The sequence below is a fragment of the Apteryx mantelli genome, chromosome 4, assembly GCF_036417845.1.
Source record: "Apteryx mantelli isolate bAptMan1 chromosome 4, bAptMan1.hap1, whole genome shotgun sequence".
Taxonomy (NCBI): Eukaryota; Metazoa; Chordata; class Aves; order Apterygiformes; family Apterygidae; genus Apteryx; species Apteryx mantelli.
The window spans coordinates 77,752,937-77,768,572 of NC_089981.1; the positions used below are offsets into that span (position 1 = coordinate 77,752,937).

Genomic DNA, 15,636 nt, shown 5'->3' on the forward strand with positions numbered 1-15,636 from the left:
GAGTTTGTATTAACGATAGCTGTGGTTATCTATCTGGCTTCCTTCTCCTTAGTTCTCTGAAATAGAAAACTACAAAGAAATGGGCGTTCTCTTCTCCATAAACCTCTGTGCTCACATTCCTATTCTCTTGACTGACTTTCCTGCATGTCACTGCTTTTTCAAGACTGTTGCAACCCTTGTTAGTCATATAAGAAGTAATTCTAACTCCCCTTTAAATTTTCATAGAATACATTCAGGAAATAATACTGATACACCTGGCATTCTAAGTCTCTTTCTAAATTGCCTTCTGCTCATTTGTTTTCAGTTTTGGAGCTACTGCCATAATAACTGCTGCTTAAAGCCTGCATTACAAATTAGTCAGTGTCAACCAGAGACCTCTTTTAGAAGTATATCTAACTGCTTTGGGAGGCTTTTTTAGCCCAAAATATACAGCTTAAAGGTACAGCAGTACAAAATATAGTTTAACCATTTGCAGTTTATTACTTTAGCTACATAATTAGTATTTTCAGCTACAAATATTTATTTTAATTGTCAGGTAGTCTTTCCCATGACTGAACAGATTTCTGTAGAATTCATTGTATCCTCCCTGATAATGTGATCTGAGACACTGATCAGAACTAACTTGGTTTCTCCCTGATCAATTTACTTTTTCTAGGCTTCTTTTATTGTCTTACTCTTTCTTTTCATCTTCTTCATTAGACTCCACAGGCTCAATTTCTTGCTCATTTTCCTCTTTTAGGAGTTTTTCCTACATCCCAGTCCTCCTTTTGCCATGTGTCTTTCTCAAGAAATTTAAAACCAGGCAATTACTTCATCCCCTCCAATTTTTGACTCCCAGCTGTAGTTCACTGCAGGGAGATGCAACCACCCCCCAAAGTCATGCAATTGCAACCAAAAGTGATCCTTTATATTTTTCTCATGGGCACCATTAAGATGTTTATCATGACAGAAATCATATATTTCTTTAAATAAATCATCGTTGTTTAAACTAAATCACCCTTCCCAACAGCCACCTAACAGTATAGCAGTTTTAGTTCTAAATTAAATCTTCTGTAGTTATAAAAGCTAAGGCCGTGACACTTGAACCTAATTTTTACTCTCCTGAAGAGTGTATCTTTTTACTGTTTTAGTGATACACATCTGTGATCTGCCAATAAAATGCCAGTGCTTGTGATGAAGATAGTTTATATAGAAAGGCAGTTGACTATACATGGTCCTACACAAGACACCCAGCTAACTTATAATTAAAACAGTCAAAAGAGGTTTTTTTGTATGTTTTTCATGAATGTTCCTACTTTTATTTCCCTCCATTGAGGCAAACGAGAATAATACCTCTGATACTGGACTTTGAAACTCAATAGAAAAACTCTTTTAGGAACTTGATGTGGTCCAGATTTTAACAAAAACATGAACTGTGTCTTATTATATTCAGTAACATAAATATTAGCTTCATGAAACATCCTCTGGATTGCTGAATGAGAAGATCAGTATCTAGGTTTAACTGATAAGTAGCATAACTCTACCCTACATAGATAGTACATTTTAAGAGATGATTAAGGGAAAAAATAATGAACCAGAAATTCTCACACAGCCTAATGTAGGGTCCTTATTCTTGTAAATATTAATGCTAACAGTACAAAGCCAGCTTAGTTAATGCTGTACTAGTAGCATCTGGGAACGCTGCAAGGACATTAGGTATGCAACTAGTGTTTCAAAGCTTGTACTATTAGCATCTCAGACAAAACACTTACAAAGAGTGTAATTGGATAGCTGATGAATTGAGAATGCTTCTTCACAATTTCTTTGATTTACCTTTCTTCAAATATTCTCTTTGGTCTTCCTTAGGATTTAGAATAATCTTTGTTCTACAGGCCAGGGGTTACCCTTGAATGAAATCTGAGAGTTCTGGTAGCAGCACAAATGGGCAAATAGCTTTTTTTTTTTTTTTTTAATAAAAGATTAAGATTGTCCTATTACAAATGTATTAATTATCACTGACTACCTGAAAATGATGAACCGATGCTCTACACCTACTGTGCACTCCAAAAAATGCAACAACTACAGAGACTACACTGTTTCAGTACATATCATTTCCCCCTACGTTCAGAATCTTGGTGAAGCATAGCAGTACACAGCAACATATGAATTGCAAGAGGGAGTTTATAACACGAGTTCATTAAGCTTGACCTTTTTCTTTAAATGTTACACTTACTATAAGTGAAAAGCAGCAGTGCTGCTGTATTGTACAATACCTCTTCATTCTCCTGCTACATACAAAGTACAGCCAGGGCAAATATGCTACTAAAGTTAGAGGTACTATTATATCAGACTATGCATCTATGATCCTACTACTGTCCTGCAATATGTTCACTTGACATTAGTCAGCCAGGGGACAGAGAATAGCGAATTCCATTCACAAACATTTATCATTATCAACTGTGACAGCAAGAGAGCCTGCACTGAAAGTGCCCATGTGTACTACCTATCTCTCTGCTTTGTGATCATGGTCACCTTTGCAGTCAGGTAGGCAGAGAAGAAGCCAACCCCAAAGTGACCAATCATGGAGATATCAGCACCAGCAATGTTTCTACTAAGGCTTTGCTGCCAGACTTTGCAGTAGTAACAGAGACAGCTTTGGTCATCCTATGACTGAATCCATAATGGTCAGAGTGCAATTGCGCTTATTGGATCAGTTATTCCCAGAATCCAGCTCGTTTGGATCAGTCAGCCTTTCATGTCTGATTTTGTCCAGAGACCACAAGAAGGTGGAGGGCTTGATCATTCTCAGACTACACTTACGAACCTAGGCAGTATTTTACTCGCTGAGGCATATTAATAGCTAGATTCCTTATATCCAATGAATTGCAAACTGGTTCCCTCAGAAAGATTTCCTTGTTGGAGTAGAAAGGGTTGATGAGCAGAGAGATCATCTATTTCAGCCTGGAAAGCAAAAGTCTTTGCCTCTTCATCCACTGGCTGATCTTGAGTTTGCACAGATTCAGTGTTTATGAGGATAAATGTAGCTGAAACTCAGTTTCATCTGAGTTTCTCTCTCTTGACTGTGGCATATGTCTTTTTAAATTGAGTGAAAAAATACAAATAATTTTAGAAATACATCTTGGGAGTGAAATATTGAGAAATATAATTATTGTTTCAGATGTAACATTAACACTCCATTGTATGTTTTGGACTTTCACTCCTCTCTAGTTTCTACTTTCTTGCTTAAAATGAAGATAGCATAGGAAGAATGATTCTTTAATCAAGAGGAATTTAGTAGGCTTTTTAAAATAGTCATGTTAGATTGTGTTATAAAGCAAGAAAAATCATCTCACGATCTGATTTATTACCACTAATTAATTTCATGTTTACATTCTGGGACACCCCAGAGTTTAAATGTTACATTTATAACAGAATGACAAAGACTGGAGATTCTCCTCACTCTAGTCTCCTTTAACTGAAACCCTACCTGGATAGGAACCTCTGAAGTAATTATTTAATTTAAAGAGTAGGTAGGAAATTATTCTGGGAAAATGAGAGATACTGGCCTAGTTGGTATAATGATGAGACTAATATGGGCTTGCTTATATTTTATTCAAGTCAGAATAAGGCTGCAAGAAAACACATTTTACTGAAGTGATATGTTACAGTCTAAAGTTCCTGCTGTGTTGATCATATAAAGGTAACCAAGTCTGAAACCACTTAAAGATGTAGAGTTCCTATTTAAGATAAGCTGCTATTTAATGTTGCTATTTAAGATATGTTTAAACAACCACATTTATTCACCTCTTTTAAATAAAGGCCATGAGAGCCCAGTGTCTCAGTATTAGCTGGTACTATTTTGCCCACAGTTCTCTCCTATAACAGCTGTGGGAAGGAAAGAAGACAAGAAACAGAACAAACTACAATTTAGACTGACCAGAATGATTTAAAAGATGATGACGAGATTATGTTTGAATTTTCTAAAGGGAAGTGATGGAAAGAATCATATCATAGCCACATTTCAACTTACCTTAGCAGAGCAACTAATCTTTATCAGCTAAGTCTGGCAGTAAAAGAATCAGTCATCACTCATCTTTCTACAGAGCCTACTCTACCTAGGTAACCTTCAAACCACACTGTTCTTTAATAAGCTCATTACTTGCTTTAAATATGCAGTGAGAGAAAGAGAATCGAAAGAAGCTGACCAAGTCTCATTAGGCATGCAAGGTCAGACCTCCAGTCAGACAGCCACCTGCAGTACATTGGTATGACATATGATGTATCAACAGCTGACTGGGTTTGCTAACCTGCATTTTAGAGACAAGCAGCTTCCTCATTTGTTATCTAGAAACTATAATCCCGATCCTGCACTCCAAAAGAACTTTTATAACCATTTATACTTGCAGAAGTTTAGTAAAATGCAACCTAGTCAAGACACGGTTGACTTACACTGATACAGGACAAATATTAAACGATTATGTCAAGAGTGGATAAACAGCCCTTTTAAAAGGAACTCACTGATGGGTGACGTCCCTTTGCGATCACATAAAGTGGACAACAGCCCTCTCAGAAACAATTTAATGCTAAGCTTTCTGCAGGAGCAGCAGAGAGAGAGAAACTGATTCTGCTCCATCACAGACTCCACGAGCTCAAAGAACACTGAAGAGCAGAAATGGAGGAGAGCTATGTTTGTGAATGAAGTGCATTACAGGGCTGCTTATATTTCTGAATGCAAATGAAGACAGTACCTAACCTGCAAGATGAATACATTAAAGCAGGAAAGAAACTTAGAAACTATGGAATATTATATTAATGAGGATTTCTCCTTAGTGCTTGCACTGTTGCTATGGTGGACAAATGAAAGAATATGGGTCTCTGTGTGTGCCCTACTACCCACCTGAAGAGATTGGACATGGGAGTTCAGCACGAAGTCTGCCAAGTTTGCAGTGCAGTAAGAATTCACCAGATGGGGCTAATACAGCAAATATAAATATGCTCTATGTAAGTCGTACTGAACAAATGTGTGTGTGTGTACACTGATATATAAAACCATATATAACATATATGGCACTAATGTTTTAACCTTCTAGAAGTCTTTTTTTGGGGGGGTTAACCCCTTCAATGAGTCTATTATAAAGAATAGATACTTTGTTTCAAAATTTTCTATGAATTACATGTTTAACTATTCAACAATTTTTAATAAATCCAAATCAGCAGCTATCTCAGGAAATCACTAAGTTAGACCAGGCTTGTTTATTTTAGATTTTTGTTCTCTCTGAAAAACTATAAAACCACGAATATAAAAGTGGAGGGGTGTCTGTCACCTTCTTCAATTCTTAGTTATGATGCTTTTTTCTCTCTTTAAATTAAAATACAAATGAAAGTTGAAAATTATTTTAAGCTTATAAATATGTATGGCTTTCCCTTTTTTGTATAGTGCATGACTGATCCTGTCTCTTAAGTCCAGCTCCCAGGTTTAGATTCAGGTAAAGACTTTGGACATATTTAGACATCACAGTCAAGTTTTAGTTAGCTGATTTTTGAAAAGTAAATTCCTGCATGCCACAACATCTATCAAATGTCTTGCTCTATGTCAAATAATTCAATCAGAAAGTTAGTATTTAAAAAATGAAAGTAATTGCCCCTGAAAAAGGTCAAATTGACAATTACTATATTCTGCCATGTCTTTAATAAGTGATTCTAGCATTGTTGGGGGAAGAAATGGGGAAGAAAATATGTTAAAACTTAGTACATATGTAGCCTGTGTTTGATTTTAGCTGGTTATACCTACTTAAGAAAATAAAAGAAAAATAACAGCATATAAATATACACCAGCTGGCATTTAACTCAACCCACTCATCAGTTATTGGGAAATGACATAAACCTTGTTAATCCATAGCACTTGGCTATAGAAAGATGGAGGCAAAAGACAACAAATGTCACAGTAATGTGCATACTTGACTAAATGATTACTGATAAGTGTATGTTAGTTCAGAATATAATCATCTATGAGCTGGGTAAGGATGATTGTTTCAGGTAAACTGGAAGAGCAGGGACCCAAGAGCATTGTCTGAGAGCTGATAATTTTTATGATGAATTAAAAATTTTGTGTGGTGAAATTGTAAGCTACATATGATAATGACATAAAAATACATGTGTCATAGCAATAAATCCCCCTTCTCCTCAGCCAGTCCCTCTTCTCTTTGCCTTTAAGGTTACAATATCTATAGCATAAAAAATCATCCCACTTTGATGAAAAGATTGCATTGGGAAGTTTTCTTAAACAATACATAGTTTACATCCATTCACCAATCTCTCAGTTCCCAGATATGAAGATGTTCTGGATGCCAGATGGATGTCTAAGATTTGCAAATTTAATTTATGCCCTTCTTGTCTTGCAAAAAAAGACATGAGCAAGCTGACCATAATAATTATAATGAAGCCAGTGCATAATTCAGAGAAGGGAGTTCTCCTTCCTTTAAACTTGCAATGATTCACTGAATGAACGGCCTGTGCTACCCAGTATCCAAAGCTCCTATGCTTCCATGAGCTCATAGAAAAGCTCATAAAAAGGCTGATTAGAACATCATCTATCTAAAACTTCAATGCTTCATCTGAAACAATTTGGAGTCAGTCATTCAGGGCATGGAACTGAAATTACACTTGTGACACTGATGGAGAATCTCCTCCTGTGACTGGACAGCAAATAGATAGCCATTCTTCTTCTGAAGCTCTCTGCAACAACATGTTTATTTTGAGATAGTATTGTTTCAAGTGAGAAAGGCAATAAGGAAATGTGGAATGTGATAACAGGTTTTCAGTCCTTTTTTGAGACATACATCAATGCAACACAAAAAAAATGACTCTATCAGAATGTTCTTAGCTTGTGGATTTCTAGAAGAATCAATTCTCTCCCCAGTCCTTTTTCACACAACAAACTCGAGTGCCAGCAAACAATATACAGAGGAACAACTCTGCTGCTGCCAAAGTGCTAAATCTAGGCAGTTGCGTGGTCAGGACACAGCTCATCCTCTAACAAGTGATCTTTACTGAATACATACACAATTATGTAAAACTAAGCCATGAAATGTAGTTGCCTTTAAAAAGATCTCACCATCAGTTAACCAGATGCTCTGGGAGACTGAGGCACCGAGGATAAACTTAAGAGGTCCATGCAGATATATCTCTTTTATGTTCAAAATGTTCAGAGGCATTTGATTCTGGTCACCTTTTATAACTTTTTCAGTTCTTTATTTTAGGCTGGCAGTGCTTCCATTTCCCATAAAGGTTGCTTTTCCTCCCTTGGCTGTTAAAGTCCACTCTTTATCTTTTCAAGGACACTTTTCTCAGCTTTCCTTATCTCCTGTTCTGCTTAAGGAGCCTTAATAGCAACAATGGCAGCTACTTTTCTTGCTAATTTGCAGGGTTGACTAACTGTTAACTAACTGTTGCTCATGCCAACTACAGGCTGCTTGAGCTGCAATGCCTATCAATAACCGCATATGATCACAACACTATCACAAAGATGGCTTTCACAATGAAAAGCAGCTGAATGAAAGAGGTGATTCCGATGAGCAGAGAAAATAATTTTGCAGCATTTACAAACTGAAGCCTCTGTTGCTTAAGTTACAAACACACAAGTTTAGGAGTGTTCTTGGCCTTCTTGATGGCACTAAATTCTCACACTGCATCACTGACAGTCATCACCCTCTAGGAGTTTGAGTTTCATAAGAAACCTTGATCAGTGCTGCTGGCCAACAATCACACCTTCCTTATTAACAGCTTTGTCATTCCTCAGCTGGATTACAGCAATACCGTATGCATGGATATGATGTCTTCCATATTTAGGGAGATTTGAGAAGCACGGAATGCTGTAGCATCTCTTAAAAATATAAACTATTTGCAGACCTACAAAACCAATCTTTCCACTGAATTTAAATCAAGTTCATAATCTCAGTCTTATCTTTAGAGAGCACAATTTCCAGGATATATATAGTTTCAAGATAAGAGATGTTATTGATAAGAATGGTACTCTTCACTACAGAGGTAAGCTAGTCTGTGCAGGAGCCAACTTTCACAGAGACTGACTGCAAACAGCAAAACAAACTCATCCAAAGACACAACAGAGTTCACTCTCATCTGGTCCCAACTGCAAAGCATATTTCTTTTACCTTGCCTTCTTTAATCCAAATGTTTGTATTTAAAAATACGTGTTTTTAAGTAATAAAATCCCAAAATTATGAAAACAAGAATTTTCACATGCTTTTCCTCTTGGGGAGGGATGAGAGAAAAAACAATATACAATGTATTCCAGTTTAGTAGAGACTTAATTGCTTAGATAACACCCTTTCATTTTGTAATACATATCACAATGTATGATCACATGTATTTAGTGTTAAATGTATGTAGTGGTAAAGAAGAGATTCTTAATACAAATAAGGAACTAAGAATTGATATTGTTTAAAAACATACCATAAACAATATTTTCTCATGCTAAAAGCAGGTTAGATGTCCATTAAAGCCCATGTAAGTCATAGAAATATATTTCCAACATCATAATTCTTTTTCTTCTCCCTATATTACATTAAGGGATCTTGCATGTCATTCTCGCCGTCAATCTTTCAATTTGTTCAGATGTGCTGCTTGCATATCTCTGTATGCTTGTGCCTGCTAGTAATTCATACACATTCATAGATTCAGTAAAAAATGACACGTTGCAGAGCTTTTGATACTCTTAAGCCAGTCACCCACTAAATATCTAAATTCTTTTTGGCATCAGTAGTCCAAGTAAGACTTGACAGACCTGCTATAGTTGATAGACATTGCAGAGATGGTCTCCTGATTGCCTGCCTCTGCAAGCAGTGCATGTTAGAATAGACATTTTTTGCATAATAGAATATGGGTGTAGTCACCATTCTTTTTTTTGGCTCAGAAGAGTTGATAAAAGCATTCACTGATATCAGTTGTTGCACTTTTAGGGAAGTAACAGATGGCATGCAAATTCAAGCACAGAAAAGTTTTGTTGACAACTGTACTCACATTGCATAAGTCTTAAGGCTCTGGTTTTCTTTTGCCAGCAAAAGCACTATTGATGCTGCATCCTGAAAAGTTGCAAGACCAATTTATACTCTGCATAAACTGATCTCAGAGGACCACACTATTTTATTAATGCTAGTCAATTTTGCTCATGTCTGTTTTCCCAGTTGCCAAAACATTTGGGAGAAGTAAATCAGCAGTGATTCTGACTGACTTCTTATTTATTGATTGTGTACAAAATAACACATCTATGGGTATCCTCATGGGACATTTTCAGAACTATGATCTTTGGTTAGCTTGAAACAGAAGAATTTACAAGTGGTACAGAGAACTTTTTCATGAGACTTAACTGTGTAATCTCTTTTTCCCATTCCTTAACCAAGTATTTGATGAGGACTGTTGATGGGGCTGTACAATAGTGTTCTTGTGACTTGCAGCTGTGTTTTTGAAATGAATATTTGTCTTGGATTCTCTGTGGAATCTCTCAGCAGCTTTTATTGATGTTTCTTGGTAAATGTTAAACACTACATCAATTCTTTGACTTTCTGCACCATCATGTACTGCTGATAACCAGGTACGTGTTAACTTTGTTTATTCTTTGGATCACGCTCATTCCTTCAGTGACAGATGGCCTGCTGTGGTTTCAGTAAGATTTGCATTCCAGACAATCCTTCTACCAAAGTTGCCTGCTTTGTTTTTCATAGTGATCTAGCCAGTGTTATCACTGTGTAATGAATAAGACATACCAAGTCTGCCAGCTTGGAGCAACAATTAACATTTTTTGGTTAAATTCTTGTCTGCTTTGAATATTATTATTATTTAGAGATCCTTGCATTTCCTACTTTTCTTTTGATGACTGAAACCATTCTGATCTTCTTCTCTTTGGAAGTCTCTACATGACATTTCTGCATGAAAGAACCACTCTCAAGACGATGATTCCTAAAATAACTATAGTTCTGCTCACCTACTTGATGTGCTTTTAGGAGGGCATCAATACCATCCAGCAGGGCTGGCTGATAAGCTGACAAGATCTATCAGTCATTATTGATTGGATTTATCTCTCAAATTCCAAGCAAGGCTTCAACACCTGGCCTTTTTAAAGTTTGATTATCTGTACTTGTTCAGATGTTCACTCAGATATATACTCTGTATGAGCTAACCTGGAGGTCTTCAGCTGTTTAATGTTTCTCAGCTATGTTATAAAAATATTTTGATGCTCAGCAGCAAGGTTGTATTTAGCTGTAAATGAAATCCTTTTGAACTAAATTGATTTGAGACTAAATTCCTTTTGCCCTCTGGAGTCTAAATGGACTTCTGTAGTTGAGCTGATCTAATGGATAGCAAGGGAGGCGGAGGTCCTGTTCCCTCCTGCTCTGCCATGCATTCCTGTCCCCTCACTCACACAGTCACTGTTTTTCATCTGATACCATTCATTTCACATTTGGAGGAGGGGTTAATTCTCTACCCACTTATCTTTCTGAAACGGCTCACCATGAGATCAGAAGAGCACCACTGCTCGTGAAGGAAGTAGCAGCAGCTAATAGTCACAGTCAAAAATGAAGAGAGCAGGACAACCTCTTTTGGTAGCAGCCACATTAGACCAACTCAGTTACAATATGAAACTATACCTTTAAAGTGCATTTTTTTATTTTTAATTTAAGGTGATCTAACGCTGTGCTGCTTAGCTTCTCCCAGTTGCACATTCCCAACTCCTTCCTTATTTTGGCTCTACCAGTTCTGTGATGAGTTGGATCAGCTTGATTGCTGATCAGCAGTTTCCTTACCTGAGAACCTGCCATTTCTTTTTGTGGGGTTAGTTTTCAAGCTGACTCACCCTTTGGTTGCACGATTGCTAGAACTGATGCAAGAGAGGCAGTAAAAATACACAGCTGAAGATAGAGCAGAGATCAAAAGCCCTTTTTATAGTGGGAGATCAGTCTTAGACTAGCTTAAGTCAACCATGATTTCAAACCATGAGACTGTAGTTAGACAAACTCTTTTAACTGAAACTGCTGCCAAAAGAAACAGTCTTTCCTTCCTGCCCAGTGAAAACAATCCTTTCTGACCCCATGCAACTTCCTCCCTTGCGCCAGCAAGGGGCATATATGTGGTTCACTGTGCAACACAGACGGCTGCGTAGCTGGATGATGATCAGAAAAATGAAGTAAATTATGTGACAACCAGTTTTTCAGGTTAATGTTCAGCTGGGCCAGCTCCCCAGCCTGGCTCTGCATGCAGCCGTCAGCTTAAATAGGGGCTGGTGCTGAGCTGGAGGGATGGTGGCACTGCTTCCTTTGGGGGCAGTGCTGGCTTGACTTGAAATGTTAGTGGAACCAGGGCTGCACCTTGTATTTGTTTCTCTTCAACAGACCTATGGGCCGGGACTCTCCACGCCAGGTTTGGAAGCCCCACCTGTGCCAGCAATTTGGCATCTTGATGCCGCGCCGGTGGCAACCTGTGGGCAAAGTCTGTCCGGGCCATGGCAAAACGGTGGTAGCTCAGTGCACAAAGCCAGGGCACTGGCACCCCATTTTCGCTTCTGTGACCCCCTGGAAAAAGGTTCAGATTTGGAAAGCCGCCACGGCCTGCACAAGGCCACAACTCAAGCGCGCACCGGAATCCCTCCAGCTTCTGCGCCTCACACGGTGGCAGTTACCACCCTGCCTCGCGCGCTGGCAGGAGCAGACGCTCACGCGCTGAGGTGACGAACTAATGTGGGGTACAAAACCCCTCTCCGCACCCACCAGGCGCAGCCCCGGCCCCCGCCTGCCCCGTCTCCCACAACACCCGCCCCACGCCGCCACCACCTCCCCCCGCCATCTTGAGCCGCCCCCTCAGCGGCCCCCGCCCCGCCCCCGCCCCGAGGCTCCGCCCCTCCCCGCGAGCGCCCACCCCAGGGCCTGCCGCCTGGCGCATGCGCAGGCGCGCAGTAAACAAGCAGCGCCGCTCCTCCCCTTTACGCCGTTTGCGTGGCCGCCTCCGCGTAGGGCCGCGCGAGCCCCGGCGGCGGCGGCGGCTGCGCAGTGGAGCTACATCCGGGCACTGGGGCAGGATGAATGCTCCTTTCCAAGATGGCGGCGGAGGGAGGAGGGAAGGAGATGAACGAGATTAAGACCCAGTTCACCACCCGGGAGGGGCTGTACAAGCTGCTGAGCCACTCGGAGTACAGCCGGCCTAACCGGGTGCCCTTCAACTCGCAGGGCTCCAACCCGGTCCGCGTCTCCTTCGTCAACGTGAACGACCAGAGCGGCAACGGGGACCGGCTCTGCTTCAATGTGGGCCGGGAGCTCTACTTCTACATCTACAAGGGGGTCCGCAAGGTACCGGGGCTCGGCCGCCGGGCTGGGAGGGGGGCGGCGGGGGGCTCCGCGGCGGGCTGCCCCCCCCGCCGAGGGCCCGGTGGGGGGCGGCGGGGGGCTGGGGCCGCCCCGCGGGGCCGCTGCTCCTTCGGGCCCCCCGGGGCCTCGCCTTGGGGCTGGCAGCTCCTCGGCTAGGGTCTGGCTGTAGCTGCTGCTTGAGCTGCTCTCCCGATCAGGTGGCTTATAGGGCAGCAGTTAGGGGAGGGGGAGCGTAGGCCTGGCCTGGAGGGCTGTGCGAGTTGGGCTGGCGCTGGCTCGGTGCTAAAGGGCTCCGTCAAATACGGTTGTCAGCACCGGTAGGTGTGGGGGGGGCCCTGCTAAGCGATGTGATTGCTTGGCCCCTCCTTGGCGTATAGGGGTGAGGGCTGGCTTTCCAACGGCAAGGCAACTCTGGGCCTCTTTCACCTGCTGCTTCAGGGCTGAGGCTGCTGGACCCGATGCTTCGCGTGATTATGGTGGTGTCAAATCCCTGCTTCCAGGATGGTGGGAAGAGGATATCTTCCTAGCTTCAACTGAATAGTTACAGCTTTCACTTTAATTTTAGGCTTTTATTGTGGCTTTGAGGTGTGGACTGTTTCTAGGGTTGTCTCTAAATGGGAGCAGTGCAATGAGCTGAGTTTGACATGTCAAATATTTAACACAGAACAAGTTGCTGTTATAGGAAAGAAACACTGGTTCAACCTAAGAGATCCTCCTTAAATGTTAATATTTGATACAGGGTTAACAGTGTGTGCATTTGATGTCTCAGTTCACTGTATTTATAATCAAACTTTTTCTACCTGTTGTTTCTTAGGGTCCTTGACCTCAGGGGATTTAGTGAGGCGTTCGGAGTTTGTCATGCTGTGTGAATGCATGTCACTCAATATATGTAAACACAGACATCATGATTGTCAGTTTTCTGTTTTGAAAAGTGGGGGTTCATTATCTTTCACCCTTGAGACTCAGCTGCCATAATGCGAATACCTGTGAAAATCTTCCTGCTTGTAGCCCACCATGCAACAGGGAATGAAGGCACAGAGAACTAGTGACATACCCAAGGTCGTGCAGGAAGCTTGTAGACAAGCAAGGAATTATACCTAAATCTACAAAGTCCTAAGCTAGTGCCCGCATCACTCTTCCACCTACATGAAATGTTAGCACTAACTGGAGAGTAAAGCCTGCCCGGGTATCTGTTGACTGTGACTTGACAGATCTGTTATGTCCTGTATAATTGTATGAAAAAAGGTGCCTACAGATTTTGGTTTCACACTTTAATGAATTTTAATAATCTGGTTATGTTGTAAATAATATTTAAACAAAGACTTCTTTAAGTGTCTGATGAGTGTTTCGTGTTAAACAGTAATTGCTATTTATATTCAGTTGCTATCTTTAATGCTTACAAGATATTGTGGGTGGCACTTAATATCTCTAAAAATCTGTCTCCTAAATTATTGCCATGTTTGGATACATTTTTCCATACAAAATAGCTGCAGACTTCTCTAATTTATATTACAGAGCAGGCCTTCATGTAGTCTAGTAATTGTACATGTGATTCTTAACAGTTGTCTTAGTCATCTCTCACCACACTCCAAAGAATAAAAAATCTAAAACCTGGAAGTGCATTGAAAATAGGGAGCTGAATAACATTTTCAAATTAAAACACTAAGCTCAAAGCTATTTTTATAATACTTTTTTTAGATGCTAAAAGCTGTTTTTGTGGTACACAGTAATTGAAAATTTTGGTTTGTTGAATTGTGAGTTTTGAGGCATACCTGTTACAGCATTAAATACTTTGTTTTTCTCTCTGATTAGTATAAAACATTTTCAGAATAGATTTTATTTCAATGAGCTCTTACAGTATTAACATTTTAAAAAATACTGCATATTCTATACGTATAATACATTAACTTTAGTACAATGAACCTAAAGAAACAGATGAAATAGGTTAAAACAAGCTTAAAGTAAATGATTTAACTGAGAGTGGGGAAGATGGTCAGTCTTAAACTTGTATTACTTGTTTCTTAGGAATTTATTTTGAAATTATTCAATTGGAAGTCATTGTTTTATCTATGTAGAAAGTTGACATGAGAACAAGCTGACAGCTTTTGATATGATTATTTGAGCTTTTCAAAATCAGAAGTTACATATCTTGTGGCTATCATAAGAGAGCTATCGTTACCTAAATTAATAGTGTTTAACACTGTCTTAAACTGAACAAACTATCAAACTCTTTGCAAGCCTTTCTGTTTGGGTGTGGGGGACTTTATCAATTTAAAACAGACTGATCTGTGATCCTCTGTATGCAGATGCTGACTAATAACTTTAGTTCAGTTTTAACAGTTCTTAATTATCTATAATTATCTAAACCTCCTTTAAATTTTTCCTCGTAATTACTTTAAGACTGTAATATCCTCATTGTTTTGGCTAAGTTATCTTAAATTATTAAAGAACAAGATGATGTTAGTGAAGCTGTGTTGTATGTATCTTGTAGCTTTTTTTAAGGTTCGCTTCTTGCTGATAAAATACTATGCTTTTACTGAAATGAGTGAAAGAATTGTGAGGACTGTATTTTAAAGAGTGGTGTCTGTTAGATACCTAGATAATTCTTGCATCGATAATCCATTGCAGATCAGTACACATCAAGTAAGAGTCAGGCTTAAGCCATGAATGACACTTAATAAATGATCTGAATACTGAGTCAAAGATACTGCTTGAAAGGATATTCCTTAAAATCACTGATGCTAGACTTTATTATTTTTGTTTCCATTGGATACTAAATATGCTGCATCTGCTATGTCTACTTCATAAGTTGTCTTTTTACCTAGGCTACTAATGTATGTGTTTTATTTAGGAAATGAAACCTATATAAGGATCAGCATTTCCAGGGATCTTTCTTTAACCTTGATCCTTCTTCCAAGAAACTTGGATTAAAGGTTATGTCTAGCTCCCAGGGCAGGTGGTGTGGTGCTTGTAATGCTGATAGATGATGATAATAGTTCAGACAAGAGACAGGGAAGAGTGTTGGACAACACTTCAAGCCCTCCTTAGAGGCTTTGTGAAGCAAATAGGTATTTTCTCACAAATTTGTTCTTTGCATCTTTAAAAAGGAAGCTGAGTTTTTACTATTTCACGGTTTTATGTTACCTTCCTCAATGAAAGCACATCAGTTAGGAGCCAGTGCTTTTTTCATAATGAAACTTACACAGCTTTTTTGTATTAATAAGGCAATGCCGGCTTCCAGACAACTGCTGTCTTCTGATCTGGATCCACTGAGAAGGGAAGT

General features: G+C 39.7%; 1 protein-coding gene across 4 annotated transcripts in view; it reads left to right on the forward strand.

Moving 5' to 3' along the window:
* The first annotated feature begins 12,004 nt into the window (after positions 1-12,004).
* Positions 12,005-15,636, forward strand: part of WDR20 (WD repeat domain 20) — a 49,434-nt gene continuing 45,802 nt past the window's right edge. For all 4 annotated transcript variants that reach the window (XR_001292284.2, XM_013940764.2, XM_013940765.2 and 1 more), the window contains exon 1: positions 12,005-12,335. Coding sequence is in view for 3 of the 4 variants with exons in the window: in XM_013940764.2 (XP_013796218.1) it covers positions 12,072-12,335 (264 nt within the window). In the remaining variant the exon portion in view is untranslated. The remainder of the gene's footprint in view (positions 12,336-15,636) is intronic.